This window comes from Vidua macroura, chromosome 6, assembly GCF_024509145.1.
Source record: "Vidua macroura isolate BioBank_ID:100142 chromosome 6, ASM2450914v1, whole genome shotgun sequence".
NCBI classification, from domain to species: domain Eukaryota; kingdom Metazoa; phylum Chordata; class Aves; order Passeriformes; family Viduidae; genus Vidua; species Vidua macroura.
In genome coordinates, this window is record NC_071576.1 from 39,678,814 (window position 1) to 39,704,906 (window position 26,093).

The 26,093-nt window shown below is 40.7% G+C and overlaps 2 protein-coding genes across 19 annotated transcripts in view; one reads left to right on the top strand and one right to left on the bottom strand.

The window, feature by feature from the left end:
• Positions 1-23,665, bottom strand: part of CELF1 (CUGBP Elav-like family member 1) — a 67,802-nt gene extending 44,137 nt beyond the window's left edge. For 6 of the 18 annotated variants that reach the window (XR_008437517.1, XM_053980116.1, XM_053980115.1 and 3 more), the window contains exons 1-3: positions 12,678-12,763; positions 11,820-11,904; positions 6,969-7,009 (exon numbers count right to left, since the gene is read on the bottom strand). The gene's annotated coding sequence lies outside the window, so the exon portion shown is untranslated. Of the gene's footprint in view, positions 1-6,968; positions 7,010-11,819; positions 11,905-12,677; positions 12,765-23,390; positions 23,461-23,511 lie in introns of those variants that run through there. The other 12 variants (XM_053980121.1, XM_053980120.1, XM_053980119.1 and 9 more) reach the window with 7 other exon arrangements.
• Positions 23,666-23,768: 103 nt separating this feature from the next.
• PTPMT1 (protein tyrosine phosphatase mitochondrial 1) lies at positions 23,769-26,021 on the top strand. The gene is made up of 4 exons (XM_053980204.1): positions 23,769-23,997; positions 24,068-24,148; positions 24,688-24,879; positions 25,761-26,021. The coding sequence occupies exons 1-4, from the start codon at positions 23,827-23,829 to the stop codon at positions 25,890-25,892; spliced, it is 576 nt and encodes a 191-aa protein (XP_053836179.1). The 5' UTR covers positions 23,769-23,826; the 3' UTR covers positions 25,893-26,021.
• The last annotated feature ends 72 nt before the right edge of the window (positions 26,022-26,093 follow it).

Consider the following 26,093-nt stretch of genomic DNA (forward strand, 5'->3'; position numbering starts at 1 on the left):
TACACCAAATGGCAGACAGCAGCTCTGCAATATGAGAGCTTATCTACCAGGAAACAGGTTACAACATCTGTTCAAATCCAAGAAGTCAAAAAAAACTCCACCCCAAACTGCAACTAAGTCCTGCTCTGCCGTAACAGCTACTGACAGCACATCTAACAAGAACTTGGAAGAAGCTGAATTACCAGTCCTAGGACCCTCTTATAACACATATATGAAGTCCACAAAGTTTAAGGCAGTGGCCTACAAACTTGTTCAATTTTCCTCTCATCTTCTGATACACACTGCCTCTTCATCTGCTTGCCTGAGAGGGGGATGCAGGATTGCTGTGAATATCCTGACAGGGCTGCGGGTTTTGGAATTCTGCAATGTGAGCAGCCCACAGCTCTGCAGACAATGATCTGCTTCTCCAGGACAGAACAGCTGCATGATGCTATCCTGAGTTTTACTCTCCTAGTGCACAGCTGTCAGCTACCACAGCAGCATGACGTTGCTAACCCAGTGCTTGAACCGCTGCAGCTGTGTCTGCTGCTTCAGTGATGATGCTACAAAGGCTTGCACAGGCACTACCAAAGAGAGAAAAATGGAATAGCCTGGCCATGAGTCTACCTCCTGACAGGGACCTAAAACATCCATCTGACTATAAAATCTTTCATTACCCTATTGTCAATAAGGAGTATGAAAGCTGATAGCCTTCACAGCATTACCTTGAGGTATATCCAGCTATTCTTTCCAGAACCTGTATCTATTATTTTTTACATAAAAAACCTCCAAAGAATTTCAAATAGCTCAGTCTGCTATAGTGTTATGTACAGAGTGACAAAAAACTTCAGTTAGCATATGTGGATTTTTCCAAAGGCATACAGTACGTACTCACCCTGTTTTCAAGGAGAGTACTTGTGCAGCACTAGGACAGTAGACTACTACATTAGCACAGTGAAATAAGGAAAAAATAAGCCTATATGTAAGTAAAATCTTCAAATTAAGACAGTTTCCTAGAAACTTCATATTTTCTTTAGTGTTTAATTATCTCCTTCATATACCCATTCCCCAATGATATATTACATACTTTCATCTTCATAGAAATATAAGAAGAGATACCTGGATTGTTTTCTTTTCCTTATACTGGAATATATTTTCTTCTAGCTTTAATTTTGTAATTAAAGTTCTCAATGCAGTGATCTGAAATTTATGTTACATTTCTGTCTTTCCCTGATACATTTTGTTTATTTTGCAGATTTCCATGTTTTTTTCAGACTATGGGAACAAAGAGGGAGTTGTGAACACAAATCATAGTTGTGAATTTAAAACTAAGGTACAGGACAGAGGAAAACTTATTGTGATGCAGAGAAGTATGGCTGAGAAGACACTGTATAAAAGGGACCAGACACAAAGCATATAAGCAAACTGCTAAAAGACCAAATAATGTATCTGAAACAATTAATGCAAATCCCTTAGAGCACCAATACCTGTAGAAGAGATAACAACAAGCCATAATGCAGGCTCCCTAGAAAAATTAATTTTGTCAAATCACAGACAAGGAGTAAACATCACATGGTTAACCCTCTTTGCAAGACATTTTACAATTAATAATTGATATTAGGGAAAAACATTGATGGGCAATTGCTTTTAAAGCAGACATGTACACGTTTCTTCCCCTTGTTCCAGTATACTAGTTCTAGTATATGTTCTAGTATACTAAAGACAACAATAACAGAAAAAAATTTAAAAAATTAAGCTTTTTATCCTTACCTCTAGGTTTTGGTCTGTTTTGTTTTGGGTTTTGTTGTAAACAGATGTGAAATGTCTATTTCAGGTACTGCTTAAGCAGTACAGTAAGGTATGTAAAAGAAAAATTCACTTTTAAATTGTGTGTTTTAAAAACATATGCAAACATTCCAGTAGTTTGATTTTGAGAAGCATTTTGAATTTTTATAATCACATTGCTAGAACATAAAAATGCTTGCACTCTGCAAGAGACAAAAAACTATGGAAACCTTAAGTACCTAAGAGAGATTGGGAAGACCTGTAGACACTCTGGCACTGCAGGCAGAAAAAACTTCTTGAGAAAGTAGGAAAAGTGGCTTAGTCACAACAATAGTAAGAGGAAATGAAGACAGCTGTATGACACAGGAGACAAAGCAGGAAATTAGTATAAGAAGAGAGGACACACATTTCTACCCTGTGGAAGGACAGGGGACAGGATGAAACATTTTAGGCAGCGGCAAGGTTCGAGGTTTCCCCCTTGCACCCTTTTTGTTTATTGAATGAATTCAGACCCCAACACACAGAAATGCAGAGGACAAATCACACATGCACTTCCATGCTCAAATCTTTACTGGAAGAGAACAAGAATGAAATGCCTGCAAGCAATCTTGTGCTGAAGGCAAGGTACAGATTCCACTTAAGAGTGTCTTTGCCCTCTTTCTCTGTCCTAAATGTTGCCTCTGAGTTTGGTTTTTTTTTTTTTTTTAAGATGGAAATAGCTGAAAGTAAACTCCTGGCCATCTTTTTGTGCAAGAAACAACCCTGCAAGCAATTCTATGTAACAGAAAACTTTGTTTCAACTTTTTTTACCTTGTCAATACAAACACAGTACCCAATAACCTCGTTTCAGGTATTCCTGTATTTTCCTGCCATTTCCTGTATGACATGAATCTGCAGCTCTGTACTTAGTCAAAAAGATAACTGGAAAAAACGGTTTTGCAATCTCTACAATATTCGCCAGATTTTTAAGGCCTCATCTACATGTTTTAGGACAGTCTTCTGACACTGAAACAGAGCCAGAAGTTATTCCTCTAGTAAGGACCTGGAAATCCAGTCATTCTTGGAAAGCTCTCAACAGTCTGCTTGTCCTCAAGCCAAACATGCCATAAAGCATTATAGCAGGCAAAGCAGCTACATTTACACAGAGAAGGCTATGTGGTTGCATATTGGACCCAGGGGGAACAACAGAACCAGGTATACAATTCCAAGACGATACCATGTACAAAGACTGTTATATTTTTATATTATTTATATTAACCTGCAGGAGGAGAACCTCTGAATCAAAAAACGCTTTTAAGTTTATGGCAAGCAACACATCTTGTGCACATGTAAACGAAAACCTTAAAGTAAGAACTGGCCAGAGTCACTTTTTTTTACTTAAGAAATGTAACATGTTATCTTAACTCAAAGGAACAAACTACAAATTATAATTCTCCTTACTGAAATGTCTTAGAATAGCACTTAGACACAATTAATTTTTTTCTGATAGTCTTTTTTTTCTTCTTCTGAGTTTCAAGAGAGCTTTTGGACTAAAAGCAACAAGTCTCAAGTTTCACTGTCCTTTGCGGCCATCAGAACAGTTGGACAAACCATTTTGAGGAGTCCTTTAATCTCAATTTGTTTTTATGAATAGTACGAGATACAAACAATACTATACTACAAAAAGTCACTATTTCTCTCTCATTTCATTTTATCCAAAGGAAAGCTTTTTGTTGCATGCTACCCAAAGAAAGTTGAAACATAGCTTAGACAGGGGCTCTCAGTTGAGTGGGAGGGTCCCAGTTGACTGGAAGTTAGCAAATGTTATGCTCCATTTACCATGAAGGGTTGAAAGGAGGATCTGGGGAACCACAGGCCTGTGAGCCTGACCTCTGAGATGGGGAAGGTCATGGAGCTGATCATCCTGAGTGCCATTACACAACACGCATAGAACAAGCAGAGGATCAGGCCCAGCCAGCAGGGGTTTCTGAAGGGCAGGTCCTGCTTGACCAACCTGATCTCCTATGTCAAGGTGACCTGCTGAGTGGATGAGGGAAAGGCTTTTGATGTTGTCTACCTGAACTTCAATAAAGCCTTTGACTGAGTTTCCCACAGCATCCTCCTGGACAAGGTGACTTTCCATGATGTGAATGGGAGTACTCTTTGCTGGGTAAAAGCTGACAGGATGGCCAGGCCCAGAGTGTGGTGGTGACTGCAGTTACATCCAGCTGATGGTTGGTCACCAGTGGTGATCCCCAGGGCTCAGCATTGGGGCCAGTCCTGTTTAATCTCTTTATCAATGATCTGAGTAAGGAATCGAGTGCATCCTCAGCAAGTGTGCAGGAAAACACCAAGCCGTGTGGGAGTGTTGATCTGCCAGAGGATAGGAAAGCTCTGCAGAGAGATCAGGCTAGGCTGGATCCACGGACTGAGGCCAGCTGTGCGCAGCTCAACAAGGCCCAGTGCCAGGCCCTGCACTTGGGTCACAACAACCCCATGCAGCGCTACAGGCTGGGGGAAGCGGGGCTGGAAAGCTGCACAGCAGAGTAGGACCTAGGAAGGTTGGTTGACAGCAGCTGAACATGAGCCAGCAGTGCCCAGGTGGCCAAGAAGGCCAATGGCATCCAGGCCTGCATCAGCAATAGTGTGGCCAGCAGGACCAGGGCAGTGATTGTCCCCCTGTACTTGACATTGGTGAGGCCGCACCTCAAGTGCTTGTGCTTGTGTCTTGGCCCCTCACTACAAGGACGACACTGAGGGGCTGGAGCACATCCTGAGAAGGGCAATGGATCTGGTGAACGGGTCTGGAGCAGAAGTCTTACACGGGGAACTTGAATGAGCTGGGGTTGATCAGCCTGGAGAAAAGGAGGATGAAGGGAGATTGTATTCTCTTTACAACTAACTGAAAGGATGGCGTACTCAGGTGGGGGTCAGTCTTTTATCCCAAGTAACAAGATTAGACAAAAAATGGCCTCAAGTCACACCAGAAAAAGTTCAGATTGGATATTAGGAAGAATTTCTCCACTGAAAGGATTGTTGAGCATTTGAACAGCCTGCCCAGAGAAGTGTTAAAATCTCCATACCTGGAGGTACTTGAAAAATGTGTAGATGTAGTGCTTAGGGACAGGTTTAGTGAAAGACTTGGGAGTGTTAGGTTAATGGTTGAACTCAGTTATGGCATCATGCCAAGAGTCTTGTCTCCATCTAGACTCTAGTCATGGAATCTTTAAGGTTGGAGAACACTCTAAAGATCACAATCTACAATGTTTTAATGCCCATTTTTATCTCCATGCCAAAGACTTACATTTTGGAAGGGGCTCATATCTCATATGCAGAAATTTTATTTGAACACAGACATGTTTCAGCATGGTAAATGTGTATATGACAAGAGTCAAAACAGAGATAGGACTGACTCCTTATCTCAAAGCAAAGCTGACTCCTCCTCATTTTTATTCTCTGTACCAGACTAGAAGCAGAATGCCATCAATTTTATTCTGATGTATCTCCGCAGTGTTAATCATGATGAGGCATTTCATACTGGGAGGTATACAAACAATTTTATATACCATTATTAGATGTTCAAGAAAAGACTCCATCCTCTTCCATTTGGACACCCTTCGCATTCACATTTAGGCAGATGAATTCAACTTTACTTTGCTCTTAAGATGAGAAACCACAGATCTTGCACCAAATCAAAACAACTTATTTTCATCAACCAAAAACTTGGTGATTATCTTGCTATTTAAATATCTGTTTGTTTTGTTATTTAAGTAATCCAAATATATTGATTCTAGGCCTGGGTTTTGCAATTGGAGAATCCCATGAGTTTGAAAAACTAGGTCTAATCAGTTTAGTCTGTCTCAAAAGATCAAAATTCTTCAGAAAAAAGCCACTAACAATGATCAGTATTCTCTCTTTCCAATCTTCTGTATGGTCCAAATGGACAGCAAAGGAGTAGGAAGTGCAAAACACAGAACACCACTCATTAGAAAAGAAGTTGAGTGTTTTGCAACCCATACAATGCCTGGAGACAAATGTCCTCAAACTGGTACTTCCAAACACAGAGGTCAATCACCAATTCTCTAAAAAATCACTTGAAAATGAAGGTGTTCCTGGATTTCTTAAACCAATTTTAGATCTTTCTACCCTGGTGAGTAACATTTGGAGAGACAGGATATCCTGAACTTCAAAGACAAATTTGTTTTTCTTTCTGATATAGACATAACTAAATTCTTCCCAATGTATTTATGAAAACTGTAGCAAATGTCTGTCCATAGCAGAAAACAACTCTTTCCTCAAGACAATATAAAATCTCAATTTTCCCTGGTTGTGTACAGATCAAAACACACCTTAAATATTTCTCCCATAGCAGAGGTAATTCACTGGAAGAAGAAAAATCACCAAACTTTGGTTGTGGTGATACTGATAGTGTTACTTAACACAGCAGTTAGAAGTCAATTGTCTCTGAAGTGAACTGAAACTCTTGAAGTGCACAGTACAAACAGTCTGATATGTTCTTTTGTACTCCTCTGACCACACAGTAAATCATTCTAACTTCCTAAACCAGAGAAACAACTAGATCACAGAGGAGCTTTTTACTGGGTTGTCAAGCTGACTCCATCTATAATGCAAGCTACCATGAGAACCAAACATAACCAAAGGACACAGCACTAAACCCTCAGCTGGAAACTGAGAAGGGGCCATTGTCTCAGCTGCCACATGAAACTACACCCTTACTGGACTTCTAGCACAAAGAAAATTGCACCAAAAGATCCTCACATTTGACTCTATGCATTTTCATACTGGACTATGTTCCCGTTCTACTGCACATAATCAAATCTGTCTCAGCCCAGAAGGAGTTGTTCCACTAAAACTCACCTTTAGGGTTTCATGTACTACAGAATACTACAGATTTGTTCTGGTCAAGAAATTACTATGAAGACATGCATTTCTACTTTGCAGTTATGTTTCTAAAATTATTAAATTACAGATAGAGTTAAAGACACCTATTGACTCAGTACTTGCAGTCCTGAACTGTTAACACTCCCAACCCCCTTTGGCAGTACAAAGGCAGGAAACTGCAGAGTTTAAGGTTCAGGGAGCACTGCTCACTGCAGTGGAAAATGACTGCTTTCATCACTGAATGTAAAAACAACATCTCTCTAAACCTTTATAAGGAAGCTCTACTACACAACTGAGGGATACAAACTTTAGTTGGTTCATACCTGCAGCTATGCACCTCTGTCCAGCCGTTCCAGTCTTCAGTCTAAAAGATAAGGAAAAACACATATTGAGGACTCCAGAATTAGCATCAGATAATAACAAGCATTATATGAACTCTACCTGATAAAGCACTGAGGACTGGGAAAGTGAGCATATTTCTAATAATAGAAGTCATCATGAGGGTAATAACCATCAATGCCATCAAAACTGAAGCAGCATATTTCAAATATACAGGGTAAATGAAAGGGTGCACAAAAATGGACTGCAAACACAACATGGCTGAAAACAGAAGTCTTAGAGCTTCCTAGCAATGTTCAGTGGACCTATGCCACCTATCTGGCCTTTTGGCTGTCACAACAGAAGCAGCTACCAACAGCAGTAGCCACAATCCTGAACTCCTATATGGCGTTATTTTGACAGCTGCAGCGCTAACAGATGACCATGAACCTGCAGAGGGGAACTCTAATGTACGACTGCATAAATGGAAATGTCTCAAAAAGCACTCAATTAGGGAACACAGAATTGAACAACACAAGGAAAAAAAAGTTATTTCTACATCTTAAGCAAATCATCAGCCAGGAACCATACAGATTTTCTGTACTAGCACCTCATATCTAGGGGATGCTACTTCATTATTCAGAGTTCTCTTTTTGCAAACTCAGTAACAGACTCTCAAAACAAGTTAGTCTGCATTTAAAAACAAACTTGGGATTTTTTATTTTGAGGTTTCTTGACTTTTTTTTCTCCCTCAAATAATTTCTTCTCTGCCTCCTCCTGGGTTATTTTGCAGAACTACACTCATGTCAGTCTAGCAGTATTTTACAGAAAATCCAAATCTATTTACTTACCTATAGTTACCAAACTAAAAACTGCATCCACCAGCAAGCAGCATTATACAAGGCTATCTGAGCCTGTATAATTGACTGCTTTGCAGGCCCCTACTTAACCTTTGTTCTATTTTTTTTTTTAGTAAGTGAGAATAAGCGAGCCACATCCTCTTCTAACTTGCCATGTAATATACTTGGTTATTTATCACATGTATTCATGCCCTCTTTTTTAAAGGGAGCTCTCTTGAGAAATTTCAATTCTTCTAAATTCTTCCTGTTTGTTCAATTTATTTAATAAAGTACTAATGCCTCTAAAGGAACAAAAAATCCTAAACACAAGAACAAAATTAATTTTCTTATAATATTTGTTGAAAACAAAACCCAAACCATGAATCCTGACAAACATAAAGCAGTTATCTGAAGTGTGTATTTTCAAAATTATGATTTTTTCTTTCCTAGAATATTACTCAAAACTGACTATTGTTCAGAGAACACTTCACGTATTTATTTTGGTTCTGTTTCAGAACAACATTCTGGATTATGAAGCTCCAGTTTGTGATTGAGACAAACGTTACCTTAAGACAGTTCTTCCACCTCAGCCAGATTCCTCTGCTTTTCTGTAGTTTAATTACAAAATATTTGTTTACGGCCAAAAAAATGGTCTTAGATTCCTGCTAACAGACCTTCTTCATGCCTAACTTCTAATATCTTCAAAACAGGTAACATAAATTTTTTGCTTACATGCTAAGTTAAATTCCTTTGACAAACAGCTTTCAGATAAAATGAATGCTTAAGAATATCTATATAAACAACTTTTTGATGGTAAAAAGAAAATCTTCACTTCACACATGTAACTAACACTCTAGTGAATTAATTTTAAAACTTCAAAGAAACCAAAAGTGCAGCTAACATAGCCAGAGGAACCCGTAACTCTTGAATACCTTTGGGAAAAAGTACGCTTCACTGAATCAAAGGCAAAATCCAAGACAATAAAAACTTCAAAAACCAAGCAGCAAATCTGACAACCACCTGTAGAAAGCCTGGGAGAGTGCTCTTAAATCACAAATTGTTTTAGTATAGTTTATTTAATTGCATGCAGAACATAAAAACACTGAATAATTAATCCAGGTTTATACATAAGACAAACCTGGCCCAAAGGCCAAAGAATCTGACAACTATGTTTCTTCTCAGGAAAAACTGGGTCTTGGATCCCTCAGACTAAGGTTTATACATACATACAGCTGGGTGCCGCTAGCCGTGTGTGCAGCATGGTCACTTCTGTAATTAACTGATGGGGCAGTAAGCTCTTGTGCACAGTAGGTTCTCCGCAGCCAGGATTTGATGCTGATAGCCAACTGTTCTCATAGCTGCATGAGTGTGCTTAGTGCAGTCAGCAAAACAATTAATGGGGTAAATTCAGATCTCTCATCATAGCTTTATAAAAATTTTCCTGAAGTTGTCCCCTGACTAAGGTGCTGCAGCTGAGTACAGTTGTCACTTTCAACTACTGCATAAAGCTGGGAGGAACTACTGACACTACCTGAGTACTCCATGTAGAAAAACAGTTTTAATGCTTAGATTTAATGGCCCTGCCAGATCTAAAGGTGATAAAATATACTCTCACTGATGAACACTTGCAACTTTTGATATGCAATATAATATAAATAGAACTGCAGCTGGTAATAAAAACAGTGGCTCTATCCACTAAGTACTAGACAATGGACATGAGCCCAATAAATCTAATAAATAAAGTAATACTGCTTTTCTACTAAGTGGTAAAACTTCTGTCTCACCAGCACCCGGGACCATCCAAGAGAATACCAGATCATTTAATGGATTCTGATCAATGAAATTACTGTCATAGTCAGCACTTTGTCTAGACCAGTTCTGATTTCTCATTACACTTTCCAGGAACTAATGTTTATGGGACTGTCAAGGTTACCATTGGCAATTAAAGAGGCCAACAGATCAAACAGACCACATAGGTCAGCCTCAGATACATCCTGGCGTCAACAGTCTCTCACATAAATCAGTGTTCAGTCTGCAGATTTACATACTTTTAGGAACCCATGTGACTAATAATGAAAATTTGAAAATATAGAAAGAACTATTTCTTTGGAAGAAGTACAGGAGGGAGATAAGGATGCATCAGAGTGCGATGGAGCAAGTATACTACACGGATTACGAACCGAGAGTCCTACACAAACCAGAGGAAGTTTCAATCACTGCACAGCTCAGGCCACAACCCACAGAAATGTCACTTTGTAGCAACCCTTACTAATGAGGCAACAACACCACAGAGATAGCAAGGGGAAACTCCTGCCATATAAAAACCGTACCAGAGAAGGAGACGTACTGTTTTATCTGAGAAGTGCCCTTCTGCTGCAATCTTTACACCACCCAAACCTCTCAGCACCAAAAGCTACTTGTTCAATGTGATGCCACAGCTCAGTCACTGTGCCAGCTCAATTTATTTTGGCAGACAGAGCTGTCAAATACCCTTTTTCTCAGCATTGCCAGCACAAATACTAAAGGTATACAGGATAGCAGACAAACTATACAGTTAGCAAGTTGAATTACTCATGACAGTATGTTCTACTATAAGAATGTAAGTTTTTTCAACTTCAGATGTAACAGGAAGAACAGAATGAAGAATAGAACAGGTTCACATTTTGGGGCCATTGCAGACAAAGATGAAAAGACAAGAAAACATTTAAAATGCTATGCTTCCAAAATACTATAACCAGGACATCATAAGATACTTAAGATTTGGGATGCTGATCATATTTGCAATGTCTGTTCCATGTCTAGTCAGCATTTACATTCCAAACACCTCCAAAACTGATCATTAAGTCTTACAACCCAAAATGAAAGCATTAAAGACACACTTTAACAATACAAACCAATCCTATGATTTACTGTTGAAAACATGCGACTCCGGCTTAGAAGACATAACTTATATTATTAACTATGTGGCTGAACAGTAACTTTTTGGTCCTAAGAGTTTCCATTTGTACAATATGGACAAATATGTTCAAAGAAATAATAATCTTATTTCTTTGTGAAAAGGTATTTTGAAAACTAGTGACAGAATGTATTTAATCAGTCAGGAGTATCATCACATTGTTACTCTTGCATTTGAGCTGAAAACCTCATAAATGACTTCACAAAAAAAAATTCCACAAAACATATGTTCGTTAATAAAATCCAAAGAATCTCACCAACAAAAGACTTAGCTTACTATCTCTCTCTAGATCAGGTATTAAGGGACTTGCAAAATATACCAGGAGTTGCAAATAGAGAAGGTACAAACTAAAGCAACATTTCATTTACTTTTTGAATGAAGGTCAGAAAGCATGCATTCATGTTTTGCTTTATGGAAACTCTACATGCCACAGGTAGACCTCTCACATACAGCAGAGTTTGGTCATCTTTTGGGTAAAAGATGGAGTTTTAGTGAACACAAACAATATTCTCAGTTTAACCACTAAGCCTACTCCTAGAAACAACTGAACTTTAGCTGAACTTTAACAACCTCATCCATCTCAGCCACAAGATTCAAACACTAACACTTTCTACTTACCTATCTTTAAAGGCAAGATAAAAAAATCTCAATGGGGAAACCATCCCTGTGCAATGTTTAGATAGACACAGCTTGCATAGCTGTGTGTTAAAAATTCAAGATACTTGCACACCTTTTTTTCTGATTGTACAAAAGGGAATAGATTCTAAAGCAAACAGCATAAAGATGTATTGCAGATCTCCCACAAAGATCCTCAAATACAATCATTATTCTGTATTACCACACCTAAAATGCCAAAAGAGGACACAGTGTACATGGCTGTTTCCAGCATCTACTGCTAGCTTCAGGAGGAAAATAATTTTGAGGTGTCTCAATTTTGAAAGATCAGAACTGAACTGTATACAAAATTATGAGTAGGTCTGAAATTCTGCATTTGCAAAATGTTGAAGCATAAACATTTATATTTTATTTCAAAGAAGCACAACTAAGAAAGACTGATTTACCTGAAGCTTGTATGTGTCTTGCTTGGCTTATATTAGACAAATACTTGCCATGAACTCTACCGTGCAGAATTTGCCATTGCCACGCCTGCAAACCAAAAAGTAAAAATATGCTCAATTATTTTTATCTTTATTTTGTAACTGGCACACGGTAAATCCTTTGCAGAAGTAAACGGGTACAAATTACACTCGTTTACATCTGTAAAGAATTGGAGTTACTGCTCTGCTATAACCAATGAATACTGATTCAAATCGCTTTTAACAGCAAATAATTTTCATTAATACTTGAAGAGATTTAAGTATTATTTGGTGCATAGAGCTGAAGCTTTAAAAAATATTTCATAATAATTCTTTTTCTCCATCAGAGGCAAATGCTGGCATTGCTGTGGGAACATCAACTTAGGAATGTTCCACTTTTGCTCTAAAACACAGATTTAATAAAATGTAACCATTTCACTGCAGTTCTTACTACGCTTCTAGTCCAGATCTCTGAAGGTTTCTCATTTGTAACATCATTTGTATATACTTCGATTTACTTTTTGCAACATTTACTCCCCTCTTCAGTATCTTTATATAGTATCTGAAATATACAACTGTAAATAATACAGAAAAACTTATTAAAAAAAGTGCATTCATTTACGATCTACTAAAAACACATGAATACATGAACACATGCCATGAAGCACCTTTTTTGTGGGACAAATGTAATGCCACACTTCAGATGAACTTTCCTCTGTCTGAAGACATTTTTATACCTCGTTACAAACATGTGAATACAACTAATAGAATGCCTTTCCTACTGGTATCAGCAGCTTTTTACTCCACAACTACCCTCATGGTCCATTTGTGACCCTGACACACCCTCTCCAGGCTGCTCATCTCCAGTGCCTGATGCTCACTGATTCCTGTGTCAGCTAGCTCTGCTTGCTCCTCTCTCTTCCCAAGGCCTCAGAAACTCTCCCTGCTGTACAAGGCTGGATCCATAACTTGATCTCAGATTTTAGTTGGATGGGTGGAGAAGGATCAAGAGTGTCAATGTACTTTGCCAAGAGCTAGAGGTTCAATACTTGCTTGAAGTCTGATGCATGTATTTTCAGATGTTCTTCACTTATACACTCATCCATCGATTCATTTCCATCACTTTTACTGAAAGACACAGTATGACACCTGCTAGCAGTTTTCCAGTGCTAGCAGGAAGAGACTGCATAAACTTTATGGCAGAAGCAAGTGCTATAATACAGCTTTGGCTTCATGAGCATGCAGAATGGACAGAAAATAATTATCTTTCTGAATTCTCTATACCTCGTACCTAGATCCTGGAGGCACCTTATATTTCCAAAACCTTACATGTGACAGTCTATGTATAACATAATTTTTTCTCTGTCCTCACATCAGAAAACCTCACCAATTTCTTCCCAAATGAACAGTAGGCTTTCTGCAGGGCAGCATCAAACACAGTGTGTACCAAATACTGCATTCATTAAGAAGTATGTTAAGACAGCATTTAGGACTTCCCTGTCTAGAACCAAATTTTATGTGCCCCAGCAGGCCACACAAGCAAACAATTCTCACTTAATATTTTCAGGCTATACAACTGAAAAGACTGGATATGAGCTCTCCATAAACATTCAATAGAAATGGGGAAGAAATACAAAGGAATAGACTGAGATACTCCTGCTATAGATCCAGTTTAAGCTGGTGCTATTGCCAAAAGAACAGTGCACAACTCTTTCCTCACCAGCTGTCCATCCCCATCTCTGTGTAACAAGCCTGAGAGAGGAAATGATCAAGGTGTGATCTTGTCCACTACTAATAACAGGAAAATAATAGTTTTAACCCAGACATGCTCCTAGATTCAATTCACTGCACAACCACACAGATGCTCTTGGTAGCACAAAAAAAAAGGAAAAATGCATCAAAAAGAGGCACAAGTCTCTTCCAGAGCAATACTGGGAGATGCTCATTTAAATTACTCATGGAACTAGATCATCAGATTTAGGTACTGAATTTCACACAATTAAATCTTTACTGATTGATCCTTTTTAAAGGCCTCAAGTGATAAACAAGGCTTCCACTGCTTCTGTTAAGTAAGAACTATATACATCTCCTTCCATATAATAACCTTCACTGTTCCAATTCTTTGTCAGTGAACTGTTTCAGATATTAGAGACATGTCACTCCATATTCTTGATTAAACAATATGTTTTAATTTCTTAAAATCACAAGTAAATGTTTTCCAACTTTCATTTACTCTTCCTGGAGTTGTAAATACTTCACAACATTAGTTTTGAGTTTCATCAATTTGAAATGCACACTGGACTTAATTCAAAATTCCTGTAATCTTCCCATACATCCACCCATAACATAACTTTATTATTTAACTGCATAATTATAGTATTTTTAAAAAGGGCTTACTTTTGTTAAAAAAAACCAGTAGGGCAAGAAGAAAATAAAAAATCATGCCTTCCTGTGGAATTTCAGTACCTTCAAAGGACATTAGACAAAAGTTAATTTTTCATTTGACTTGTACCCTGATTAAACCTTTTCTGCAGAGAGGGTAACAGTCAAGATACAATGGATTATTGGGTATTCTCCCTTAAACACAAAAGCATATATGGCAAACAAGATTTCCTGTCTTGACAGCTTGGCTTAGTTCTGAACAATGTCACTTTCTCATATATTGCCTTTAGGGAGATTCCAACAAAATGGCATGATTGAAATTCCCCAGTGCCCTTCTACTACTCAAATGCCTTTGGTGCACATATATTTATTATTTATTCAGTGTTCTATCCATTTATCATGGCATCTTTCACAGAACAGACACACAGTACTTTTAAACATGCAATAGTGTACTTCCAAGAGGCCTTTGAAACTGCCTAACTATATTCCCGCTCCACAACTACTTGGAGGAAAAGGTGAGTATGCTACAAGAAAACACTTGGAAGCTGAGGAATCATAAAACTCCAATCACTGCCTCAAACAGTACCAAGAATTGCTTTTAACTGGTAACTCATATAAATGAAAGGTTGTCAGCTAGGGAGTCAGCAAGTGGAAATGTGGGAAGACAGGCAGATAGAGGACCTAATTCTAGCAGAGGATGTCGGAATTAGGCAAAATACCAAGATACTTCAGGTAACAAGTTTAACATCCCACAGGCTACATATTTGCAACAGATTATGTAGAATTTCCACATGAAGAGGGAAAAAAACTACTGCAGTGTGTCTCCATTAAACAAAGAACGATCAGAAAACAGCCACACAACTAAGTTGCTTGAGTTCAGTCAGTTCAAGAAGATGACCCTCTGTCACATATCAATGACAGGTCCCTGCCTGCAGACATCAGTACAATCCAGACACTGCCAGGCAACTGAGATCCACCAATTTGCCTCCAAAATGTCCTTCTTCCAAATACAAGAGACACACAGCTCTCTCAGGAAGAAATACACTGAACACTGCAGTGGTAGTAAAGAAAAATAATTCAAACTGAATTTATGGAACATGGTCCTCAAAAAAAAAGGCAGACTCTAGCTAAAATCAATTTCACAACTGAAATAATGTTTTCCTCTCTCAAATTCCAGAAACAAAAGTCTGATGCCTATTTCCAAAGATATTCAAAAGACAGCAGAAATTTTAAGGGGACAGTATTTCTTGAAATTTAGAAAAAGTACCGTATAAACAATTGCCCTCTTTCTCCCTCTCAAAAAATTATTGCCACAGTTAGTAGTGTATTCAGTTGCTGCCACTATTTTGAGCACCTTTCCGCTACTCGAAGATTGTATCAACAGTTTACTACAGTGTAGCAGCTAACAGACATTCTGCACTATTTGTTCAACTGATCTACTATTTAAAAAAAACAATTGTGAATAGTAATTCCAATGTGTGCAGTGCCTTAATACAAAGTTTATGCAAGCACACAGTCACGGAAGGCTTAGCTGCAAGTTTCCAGCCCTTCCTAACAAGGTATTTCCTACAAGCTCCATCCCTGAACACCAACTCCTGATTCCAAACTAGGCAGGCCAGGGTCTAGCTCCTCATTAATCCCCATTGCCCATAACAAGCAAACACAGCACTCAGATCTTCCAGGACAGGATCTAGCTTTCATTAATCTTCAAGGCAGACAGTGACAACAGACCTTTTATGGAAGGATACAGGCCTTGGCTAATCACTCCCCAAAGCAGGAAGGGAGATTAAAATCCTCATCCCAGAAGACAGCAGCTCTTTTGGAGGTTAAATCAGTGTCTTTCTGATGCCACTGTCATCCATTACAAATTGCCCCTGCAAGACAACTCCTCCATTTCCAGTCCCTAGACTCCCAAATTTGGATGAACTGCAGTTTACAAAAAAGACAACAACAACAAACAGATTGCCTTTCACTTGGAACACCAGTTGTACCCAGAGACGCAGAGACAGACAGACAGATGGACATAACAGAGACTGTAAGCCCTGGCTCTCAATTCTGCTCAGCAAATGCCCACCAGGCCAGCCACACTGCCTGGTGAGCCAGTGTGCTCTGCTGGACAAATATAGAAAGCAGAAAGTGGAACAACCCTTTCAGCAGAAGAGATTCTGCTCAGCTCCCCGAGAGGGAGGAGCAGGAGCTGAACCAGCCGAACTGCTTTAGCCATACATGGTCTCTGAAAGAGTCCGTTGCTAAGACAAGTTCCTTTACACACACCCTCATTCACTGTCACACCGTGCAAGGAGAGAAAATAATTAAAGCATACAAACCTAAAGGAGTTACTGATTTAAAATGAGTTCCAACTCCACTTTGCTTGCACCCACCTTAATAACACACAAACATCTAACACTATTCACCAACAAAATCTGGCCAGCTACTCAGAAACAAGACAAAAATCTTCCTTCCTCCCAGGGAATCCCCACAACCACCAACATTTCAATAACTACTGAACTAGTGAAGTCTTCCTTATTGCTTTTGGACACACACAACCACATATTAAGTTCTTGGTTTGACCTTCTCCCCCCTCCAGCCCAAATTGAATTACAGAAATCTTTTAAACCCTTCTCCCTTTTCAAGTATTGTCCTAAACCAGGAAGCATGACCTTTTTCATTGGGTGACACTAATTACTATGGTGACCTGCCATATCTTGTCTGCTATCCTTGTAGTCCTTTTTGCCAGTGTTTAAACACTAAACCTTTTCCTATGCATTCTTCTTAAAAACAGAAGAAATGCGCTTCTGTGCTGCATCCTCTTCTCCCTCCAGCCACCCCACCCCTTTCACATTCTGACACAGAAAGAGCAGAGTAAGTCTAATTGAAGACCATAAGTCTTCAGAGAAAAAAAACCTACAAAAACTATTGAAGTGGCACAGTCTATTTTTATTTTTAGTACACAAGTAAGACAGTTTGCAAATTCAAAAGCAGCTTCATTTATATAAAAAAAGCATCATTATTCATAAATGATTTATTACCGCATGCTGCTGCCTATTGCTTCTACTTGGTGTATCTCACATTTATGTGGTGATACCAAACTACTTTACAGGAGCTACTAGGAAAGTTCTTTCATACAAGTTAGTGGAAGTTGCAACTTCCAGCTGTATCAGGAATGCAGCAGCCAATTCAGAACTCGGAGAAGCACACTAGTCAGGGAGTTTTGTTAATGTCATGTGCAAGTAGACACAAAAGTGCTGGCATTAAAACAAACAATCCCAATATTTTTTCAAATTTCTCATTACTGAGATAATGGTTTAGGCTCCCTGCAAATTCAGGAAGATAACAGCATATGCACAATTAGCTCTATACCTAAGCACAGCCTAAATTATTTTTCTTACAAATAAGGATCAAGAATACGTGTCCTAGTCTTGCTCCATTTAACTTAGTCTTGAATTGCCCATTTAACTTAGTCTTGAATTAAATGAAAAAATAATTTTAAACCCAAAGAAATTCCAAAGTAAATTTTGCATCAGACAGTGTCATAGCAGCTTCCACATTGTGACATACAGACAGTACCACCTACAGCCAGTCTCTGATAGTGATCAAATTCTGGCACTGAATGCATAATTCAGAGTGTAACATGGGTGGCTTTAGTCCATAAGTATCAGAAAAAACCCACTAAACTCTTCCTAAGTCTCCAATGCATACAATCATGGATTTCTGAGCAGTCAAAACTGCTCAGATACAAATCTTAACTGCTCAATATAAATCTTAAGTAAATACATGTATCTTTTTCTTCCCCAAAAAGCTTTTGCATATTGATATTTTCAAGGGTATCACTTCTAATGTGACTTAGGACCCTGCAAGGAATTTTTACTGTTTCAGCTCAACCTCAATTGTGCTCCACACTGTAGTCATTGAACAATCACATGCAAGAGAAAACAACCAACAAAAACCCAAGAAGAAATACAACTCATCACTAAGTTGACCTGTCATCCAAGTATTTTTTAATTCAGAATTTTAAATGCAGAACAGAAAATTTTTGAAGACAAATAACAAGGAAATACAGGTAAGTAGGCAAAAAAAATATTTTCAGATGGTGCTCTGCTTTGGAATACAAAACTACAAATTAGAGAATTACTTTTACACTGTATTGTGCCTACACAAAATGCAAAACCTAGATGTGATGTTCAAAATACATTCTATCTTCCTGAAAGATCAATATTTCATTGCCTTCTGCAGAAATATTTATCAAAAGTCTATCTTGTAAGATTTTGCAGAGATAATAAGATGCCTGGTGTCCATCCTGCAAATCTCTACATATATTAAGATAGATGCTACTGTTTTGTTTTTTCTTTTTTTTTTGTATGTAGACTTGGACATTGTCTGCTAAGTGCTTGATTTGAATTACAAACTCCTCTGCTTTGGAAAAAGCAGACATGAATATTCCCTTTCCAACAGAGTCTAAAAGATTTGTGGATTGCATGCCTACATTGAAATATCTTTCGAACTGTATAGTTTGGGACAAAATTAGCAGAGGATATGCATCGGTTCAGTGAAAGCCTGAATTTTAAATAATGTTTGAAGGAAAATAATTTTACTTTGACATGTGAAATACTGAAATCTAGTGGATAACAACTATGTTATTTTTGTGAAAGATGCAGTACAAAACAGCCAGTAGACAGAAGTGAAAACTACCGGAAAGGACAGTTTTGATAGGGGTGAAAAAAAGAAGCCACAGTCCTGAAAAGCTCAAATTAATTTAAAGTAAAAACAATGTAAGACAGTCACCTGGGTTCTTATACTAATTGGGAGAGCATCCAGTTCTGAGAGAACACAGAGCATGCAAGCATTAAAAAAAATGCTCTGCGAAGGAAAGCCTGCCAGATACCACACCTGACATCAGATATTCAACAAACACCCATCCTCTCATCCACATGCTCATTCAAGATCTCCTTGAGGTGTGCTGCTGAAAAGGACAAAGAAATCAAACTGCTTGCTCATTTGCATGGATTTCACCAATACTCAAGCTAGTTATTCCATGCTATATTACAAGCAATTTAGTCAAACCAATGTAAAAATCCCAGAGCAGTATGGTTTTAAGCCCAGTTTAGATAATCTTAAATCTACCTGGGACTTTACCACTGCAAGCCAAGCCATTAAATCAGTCATAAATCTATTCTAAATTGGTAAAGACTCATTATCAAAACCTGCAGTTTGTCAATTTGCCACTAACACTCTGCCTCTAACAGAGCAGTCAGTAAGCCAGCAAACTTTTTCTAAAAACAAAACAAGAAGACAAACCATGCTATATTAAGGATACTCAAGATACAAAGGTAACATGCATACATGGGACAGACAAGACAGCTTGTGGACAAGGATTCCTCTTCTGGCATAAGACTTTCACTTACATATACCTGTGACACAAACCACATAATCTAAACTGAAATTCTTCACTAAGAGTTGGAAACTCCTGAAGATTTCTGTTCAGCCATCTAGCTGCTCATTGTTCATCCTGAATTCATCTAGCAATGATGCATTTTCTTTAGCACAGAGCTAAGACAGCTGGAAGTTTGAAGCTACTCAGTATGTCAAAGATGACTTCCTTTCCTTGGGATGATGACTGTGCTGCACTCCATTGCTGTCACACAAATAAGCCTGCTCTGTCCATCACCGCTCACTCGTGAACTATTCCTCCCTACAGCAAAGCATTTGCAAGACTAAGTGGCACTGCAGCTTTGACCCAATGTGTATTTTAGTTCTATTTGCTTGAGTCTCACATCAGGTGCAAACAAGATGTTCAGTTGATATTTGGGAAATCTCCTCTTGAAATGTGAATGCTAAAGCTCTCTCTTTTCATTCTTATGCCCCAAACACAAAGTGTCTTGGCATCTTTATAAAATACTGTTGTAGAGAACAATAGCAGAAAATGTGGTATTTTGCATTCTTGCATTTATTCATGTAACAAGTATCTCTGATGACTGGAAGAAAGGCAGTAAAACGACTGGTTACTTTTTCCAATCAAGATGATCTCTGTTGCCTCAAGGAATCTTGTAACAGGATCACCACTCAAGATCCTGCTCTGTGATACTTTGGGAAATACCCACTAGAGGCCCTAGATAACTTTCCTCAATTTACAATCCCCATTCTAATAAATACTGAAATATTTTAGTCTTCTTTTCTTCTATATTATTTTTTTCTCCTGCCGAATATCTGATCAATGGATAAAAATCATACCTTCTTGCCTGAAGGCATTGAATAACTCTGCACATAGTCTTGGAAGGACAAGCAATACTAAACATGCCCAGATAGAAATAAAATATTTCAGACATTCATGGCAAGACTGAAAAACAAGAAAGCAGAAATATAGATTTGAGTGCATTTGACTACTGCAGCTGTCTCACATTACATCTTGAAAAACTGGACATATTCACTTCAGAACAGCCTCCAGTTCAACAGCCAGAACAGTGGGTTCTTGGATCTTAGTGCTAAAGGCTAATAACCAGGAAATCTCAAAAACTATGACAATTTGTCTCACTTCCCACCTACTCTGAAATAGGCACTAAAGGAAAAATCAGAGTGGGCACTCTGAAGAAATTTGTGGCAGATGACTCAGTAACTGATGATCAATAGAACAGCCACATTCCAGAAAAATATGCAAGAAATAGTTGAGAAGCAACCTGCTTCCAGTTTCCCAATAAGCTGAATTAGATACTGGATTTCAGGTAGAATCTTACTTAATTCAAAGTTAATCTAAATATTTAAGAATCACATAAGCATCCAACTTTTATGAAATTCAACCAATACAGGATACTGTTAGTGATTTTAGAAGAAAATTTACACAACATCATAAATATTTCCCTTATTTCAAAGCATCATATTTTGTTTCAACCAATGATTCTTCAGCTGATGTACAGGTTACTTGGCAAGGCATGGATTTATTATTAATGAGATAGACAACTATTGTATATCAATGATCCTGCCACATTTCCTGCTTTCCCCTTTAGAGGAGTGGTGCCAGGGAGCATGTTTTCAGAACCCCTACTTGTAGCAGAAAAACTAAAAGAACCTTCCCCCTGCCATTCAAAGATAATCCCTACAAGTGCATCAAGTTTTGGAGGCCTAGCAGAAACATGGATACAGTAAGAAGTACACAGTAGTACTACTATGGATATCTTTACCCTATCTCCCATAGTGAAAGATGGATACATTCTTCTCACTTTGTAGGTAATTCATTTTCAAAACAAAACTACCTAAAACATAAATCTTCATGTTTTAGTGTTCATGACTTCAGAACAGTCACTTTTCAATCGTCTGCTTTTCTGTAGATGCTGTGTTCCTGCTTTCTTTTGCATGTAAACAGAATGTCCTAGGCTTGCATCAATTATTTTGTTACCTATTAAAAAAAAAAAAAAACAAACAGATACAAAAAGGGAAAACATGTAACACAGCAGTTAGGATCAGGCATTGATTTTCCCCAATGTAACATTAGAAACTTAAGACAGGGAAAGGAAAACCAGAATAAAGACAGCTATGCAAGAATGATCATTCAGAAATGATGAATACACTCCTCAGAATAGCGTACACCTTCCCAAAATAAGTATCAGCAATAATTTTGAATGTGAGCAGAGGCTGAAAGAGAACAGTAACCATCTAAAGAAAAAATAATTCTTTACATCACCATATTTAAAAAATCCTATTTAGGAATTTTAGTAGTATATACATGTGCACCCCTATCTCTGAGCAGGTATAAGATTTGTGCTCCTGTCCTGGGGGCTCTTCATCAGCAGGAATGCAACTGAACATATTACGCTGCTAGATGCAAGCTGTACCCACTCTAACATTTCCTAGCTCAACCTAAAGACATATGGATTAATTTTAAACATCTACTACAGCAGCAGTATTTCCAACAATGCTGCTTCTTCAAGACCTAGGTTCAGACACAATTCTAGGAAGATACAGTTTTTCATGTTATGCAGAGATCCCAAGAACATAGCCGAGGGGAATGGAAAAAAGAATAAAAATGCGATAGGTTTATTATGGCTGTGCAATGCCAAGTCAGTGCAGTAAAATCTATCTGATGAACTAACCTAGAGAAAAACAATAGAGGAGACAACAAAATACACTAGGAAAGAGTTCAGCAATTTTTGTGATCACTGGTACAAAGAGTAAGAAAGGACAGAGATACACAAAAAATAAAAACACAAATTCAAGATAGTCAGAAAACACAAGCTCTTGTAAGCTAGAAGTCGGGTGTGCTTCATGATATAAATCCCCACCAAATACTTTTCTAAATCCAGCGAACTGGTGAAACACACCCAACGACCACACTCAAGCAGGACATACAAGAAAGCTGCAATGCTTGAAAAATGTTCCCTGACAACTTCTGGGAGAAGAGAATGCCTGTGCCTTAAAGGTGAAAATGTCTGGGCCATAATTCCTCAGGAATGTAAAGGAGTGTATTCTAAGGTATTCTCAACTTCCTTCTCGTAACAGTCCTATTAATAAAGCATGCTGTTATCAACCTTTACTCTTCTTCACGTATTTATCATCCATTTTACGCTCCGTCTCTCCTGGTTTTTATATTCCTCTTCCTGCTTCATTCCAGTAGTGTCTGTCACGCCTTCTCATACTTGAGGACTGCAAATCCTCACACTGTGACCTGAACTTCAATTTCCCTGATCGTGCTTCTCGTATGCCTGACTCGCCTCCACCCCTGGTGCACCAGCACGCATTTCACTGCTCCAGCGGACAGACCCGCACCATACCGACGACAATAGCAACCGCACCCCAGGTTCCTCTAAGTGCCCGGGGCGCCCAGCCCGGCAGGCTGACGGCGGCCGAGCCCGGGGTAGCCGCTCCCCCGCCCCCGGGTCCGCCCGGCCTCGCCGCAGCCCCCCCGCCCCCAATGGCGCCGCCGCCGCGGGCCGAGCTCGCACCCACAGCGCCACCGCCGCCGCCCGCGGCGCTGTCAGCGCTCGGATCAGATACGACACCCGGCAGCCTCCCGCTCCGGGCCCCGGAGGGGCTCCCGGCGGGGCGGCACCGCCCCGGGATGGCGCGCACGGGGCGGCGGCGGCGGCTCCCCCACAGGCCGGAGCGGGGCGGCCGCCTCGGCCCGGCACGAGCGGCCTCGCGGCGGCAGCGCCGGGCAACGGGGGAGAAGGGGCAAGGAGCCGTTACCTGCGCGAGACGGATCGCGCTTCCCGCCGGCTCGGCTCGGCCCGGCCCCGCGCCGTCCCTGCCGTGCCGTCCCTGCCGTGCCGTGCGCGGCCCGAGCTCCTCCCGGCGGCGCCGCCCTCACCTGCCCCGGGATCCGCCCGCGCCCCGCTCCGCTCCCTGCGCCGCCTCGGGCCGGCTCTGCAAGATGGCGGCGCTTCCGGGAGAGACCACGGCGGGCGCGGCGTGGGGGGGCCGGGGCGGTGCGCCCGCCCCCCCCGCTCCGCCGGCCCTGCCGCGCCCCGCCCGGCCCCGCCCCGCTCCGGCCCTGCCGGGTGCCTCCCGCCCGCGGCCCGGCCCCGCTGTGGGTGTCCCCGCCGGTGACGCTCGGTACGCGCGTCCGCAGCGGTCCCCCGCCCGTCGGCCCGGCCCGGCCCGGCGCGGCGCGGCCCCGGCGCGCATGGGGGTGGTGGAGGCGCTGGGCGCCGGCGCGGCGCGGCTTCTCTTCTACCCGTCGCTGCTGTACACGGTGGCGCGGGCGCGGCTGCCCGGGTCCCGCCGGCCCTGGTTCCACCGCATCGACGAGGTCGTGCTGCTCGGGGCGCTGCCGCTGCGGGGGCGCATCCGCAGGGTAAGGCGGGCACAGCGGGGCGGGCCGGGCCGAGAGGATCGGAGGTCCCTTACGGTGCCTGTGCCCGCAGCTGGTGGCGGAGGAGAACGTGCGCGGCGTGGTCACCCTCACTGAGGACTACGAGACCCGGTTCCTCTGTTTTTCTCCCCAGGTGAGCCCCGGGATTGCTGGTGTGTCCCTCCGCCCCCGTCCCGCCCCCCCCCCCGGCCCGGTCTCTCATCGCAGTCTGTCCCGGCACAGGTGAGGCTTTAGCCGCCTCCTGCCGTCATCCCGGCTGCGACCGCCAAGTTCTGTGGCAGCAAAGCCGGGACTACTCGTACCTAAGCCGACATAAAAAACTATGTCAAACCAGTAAAACGTGAACATGCGAGGGAACTGCTGCTGCAGTGGCAGGGAAAGACAGGAAGCATGGAACCCACATACATCACTATACAGGAATGCCTTTGGGTTGGGAAGAGATCCCAACCTCCCTCTTTTCCTTTAGCTGAAACATATTTTTTCAGTCCCCTTTAACTACTACCTTCTGATGACCAGGACTGAAATTTTCATACATCTGATTTGAAGGATTGATGTTCAAAGTCTGTTTACAGCCTCTCTGAATTTCCCAACTGTCTCAACAGGTTCTGAGTTTCTTTCAGTAAAAAAACCAACCCAAAAGTTCAGTGACCAAATCTGCTATGTCTGTTACAGGAATGGGAGGCAATGGGAGTGGAGCAACTGCGTCTTAGCACTGTGGATCTAACAGGAGTCCCCACCTTGGAAAACCTGCACAAGGGCGTGGAGTTCATCCTGAGACACCGAGCCCATGGTAACAGCGTCTATGTGCACTGCAAGGCAGGACGCTCCCGCAGTGCCACCATGGTGGCAGCATACTTAATTCAGGTCAGGAGTCTCTGCTAAATGGGGTGAATTTTCATTTAAAAATGGAAATAAAATGCAGACAACCTTTATAGTTTACTTTTGCTCAGGACATCTGAGCATGTACAGGTTAATATTCCATGATTTTATAGAGCTTGGACACCCATTTTAAGAGAAGTCTCAAACTTACCTTGTTTTGAATGCAAATGCAAATTTTGAATTATTCTGCTTTTCTTAATTCTTTCTGTGGAGGAACAGATTGAGGTGGGAATAACAAGTCACTCATGAATGTAGGTTCACTTAGCAGATAAACATACGTTTTTGTTGTTTTTATTTTATCTTTGGTTCACTGGAGCGGTGAGCCTTCCTACACTTTTCCATATACAATTCAGGATCAAGAGAACTGACTTGTTTTCTGAGTTCCTCTACCAACCCAACTGGGGAAGCCAGCACTAAGAACAAAATCCCACCTGTGGGTTCTTCCCTTGGTGTTACTAAGAGCTCCCTAGAAAATTTTCCATTACTGTTGAAAAGAAAACTTTCTCCCTAAGTGCTGAAATGCAATGGGACTACCAGTAGAGTTTAAAAAAAAAATTAAAAATCAAGCTGCATTTTTGCTCTGGTCTAGTAGGGCTAGGACAGGAAACTGTTCACAACAAGAAGGAAGAGTGAGTGAGACAGAAAGTGGAGGATACAGGCAGCAACCATTCCTCTGTAACTGAGGGACTCATTTCATGAATGTGTGGCTTGCAGGCCTCTCTGAGAGGAACATCAAGTAAACCTAAGGGACAAAGCAGCAGCAAGCTTTCTAACACCTCTAATATTGCCCATAGCCTCCAGGATGGTTCCATTAACTGGTGCAAAGATGGAATGAATTTTCACTTGCTGGGTTTCTGCCTTTTCAGCTGCATCACTGGAGCCCTCAGGAAGCAATAGAGGCCATTGCCAGGATTCGTCCCCACATCCTCATTCGACACAAGCAAGTCCAGGTCCTGGAGAAATTTCACAGGAACATGATCACTGGGAGAACTGCATAAATTAGTAAGAACGAATCAAAATCAGAATCAAAATCCTCATTTCAGCTGCTATAAAAAAAGTTTTTATGATCTAACAAAAGCTTAAGGGTTTTCATTCTTGACTATCAATAAAGAACGTTTTACAGTAAAGGGGAAATAGGGCTGTTTCATTAAAGCTTTCTTTCCTTATGGCTAATATCCTAGATCTCTTGGAGCCCCATA

Coding starts and splice junctions, on each gene's coding strand:
- PTPMT1 (XM_053980204.1), top strand. CDS start 23,827: ATGGGGGTGGTGGAGGCGCTGGGCGCCGGCGCGGCGCGGCTTCTCTTC. Junction 23,998..24,067: donor TGCGGGGGCGCATCCGCAGG/GTAAGGCGGGCA, acceptor CTGTGCCCGCAG/CTGGTGGCGGAGGAGAACGT. Junction 24,880..25,760: donor TGGCAGCATACTTAATTCAG/GTCAGGAGTCTC, acceptor CTGCCTTTTCAG/CTGCATCACTGGAGCCCTCA.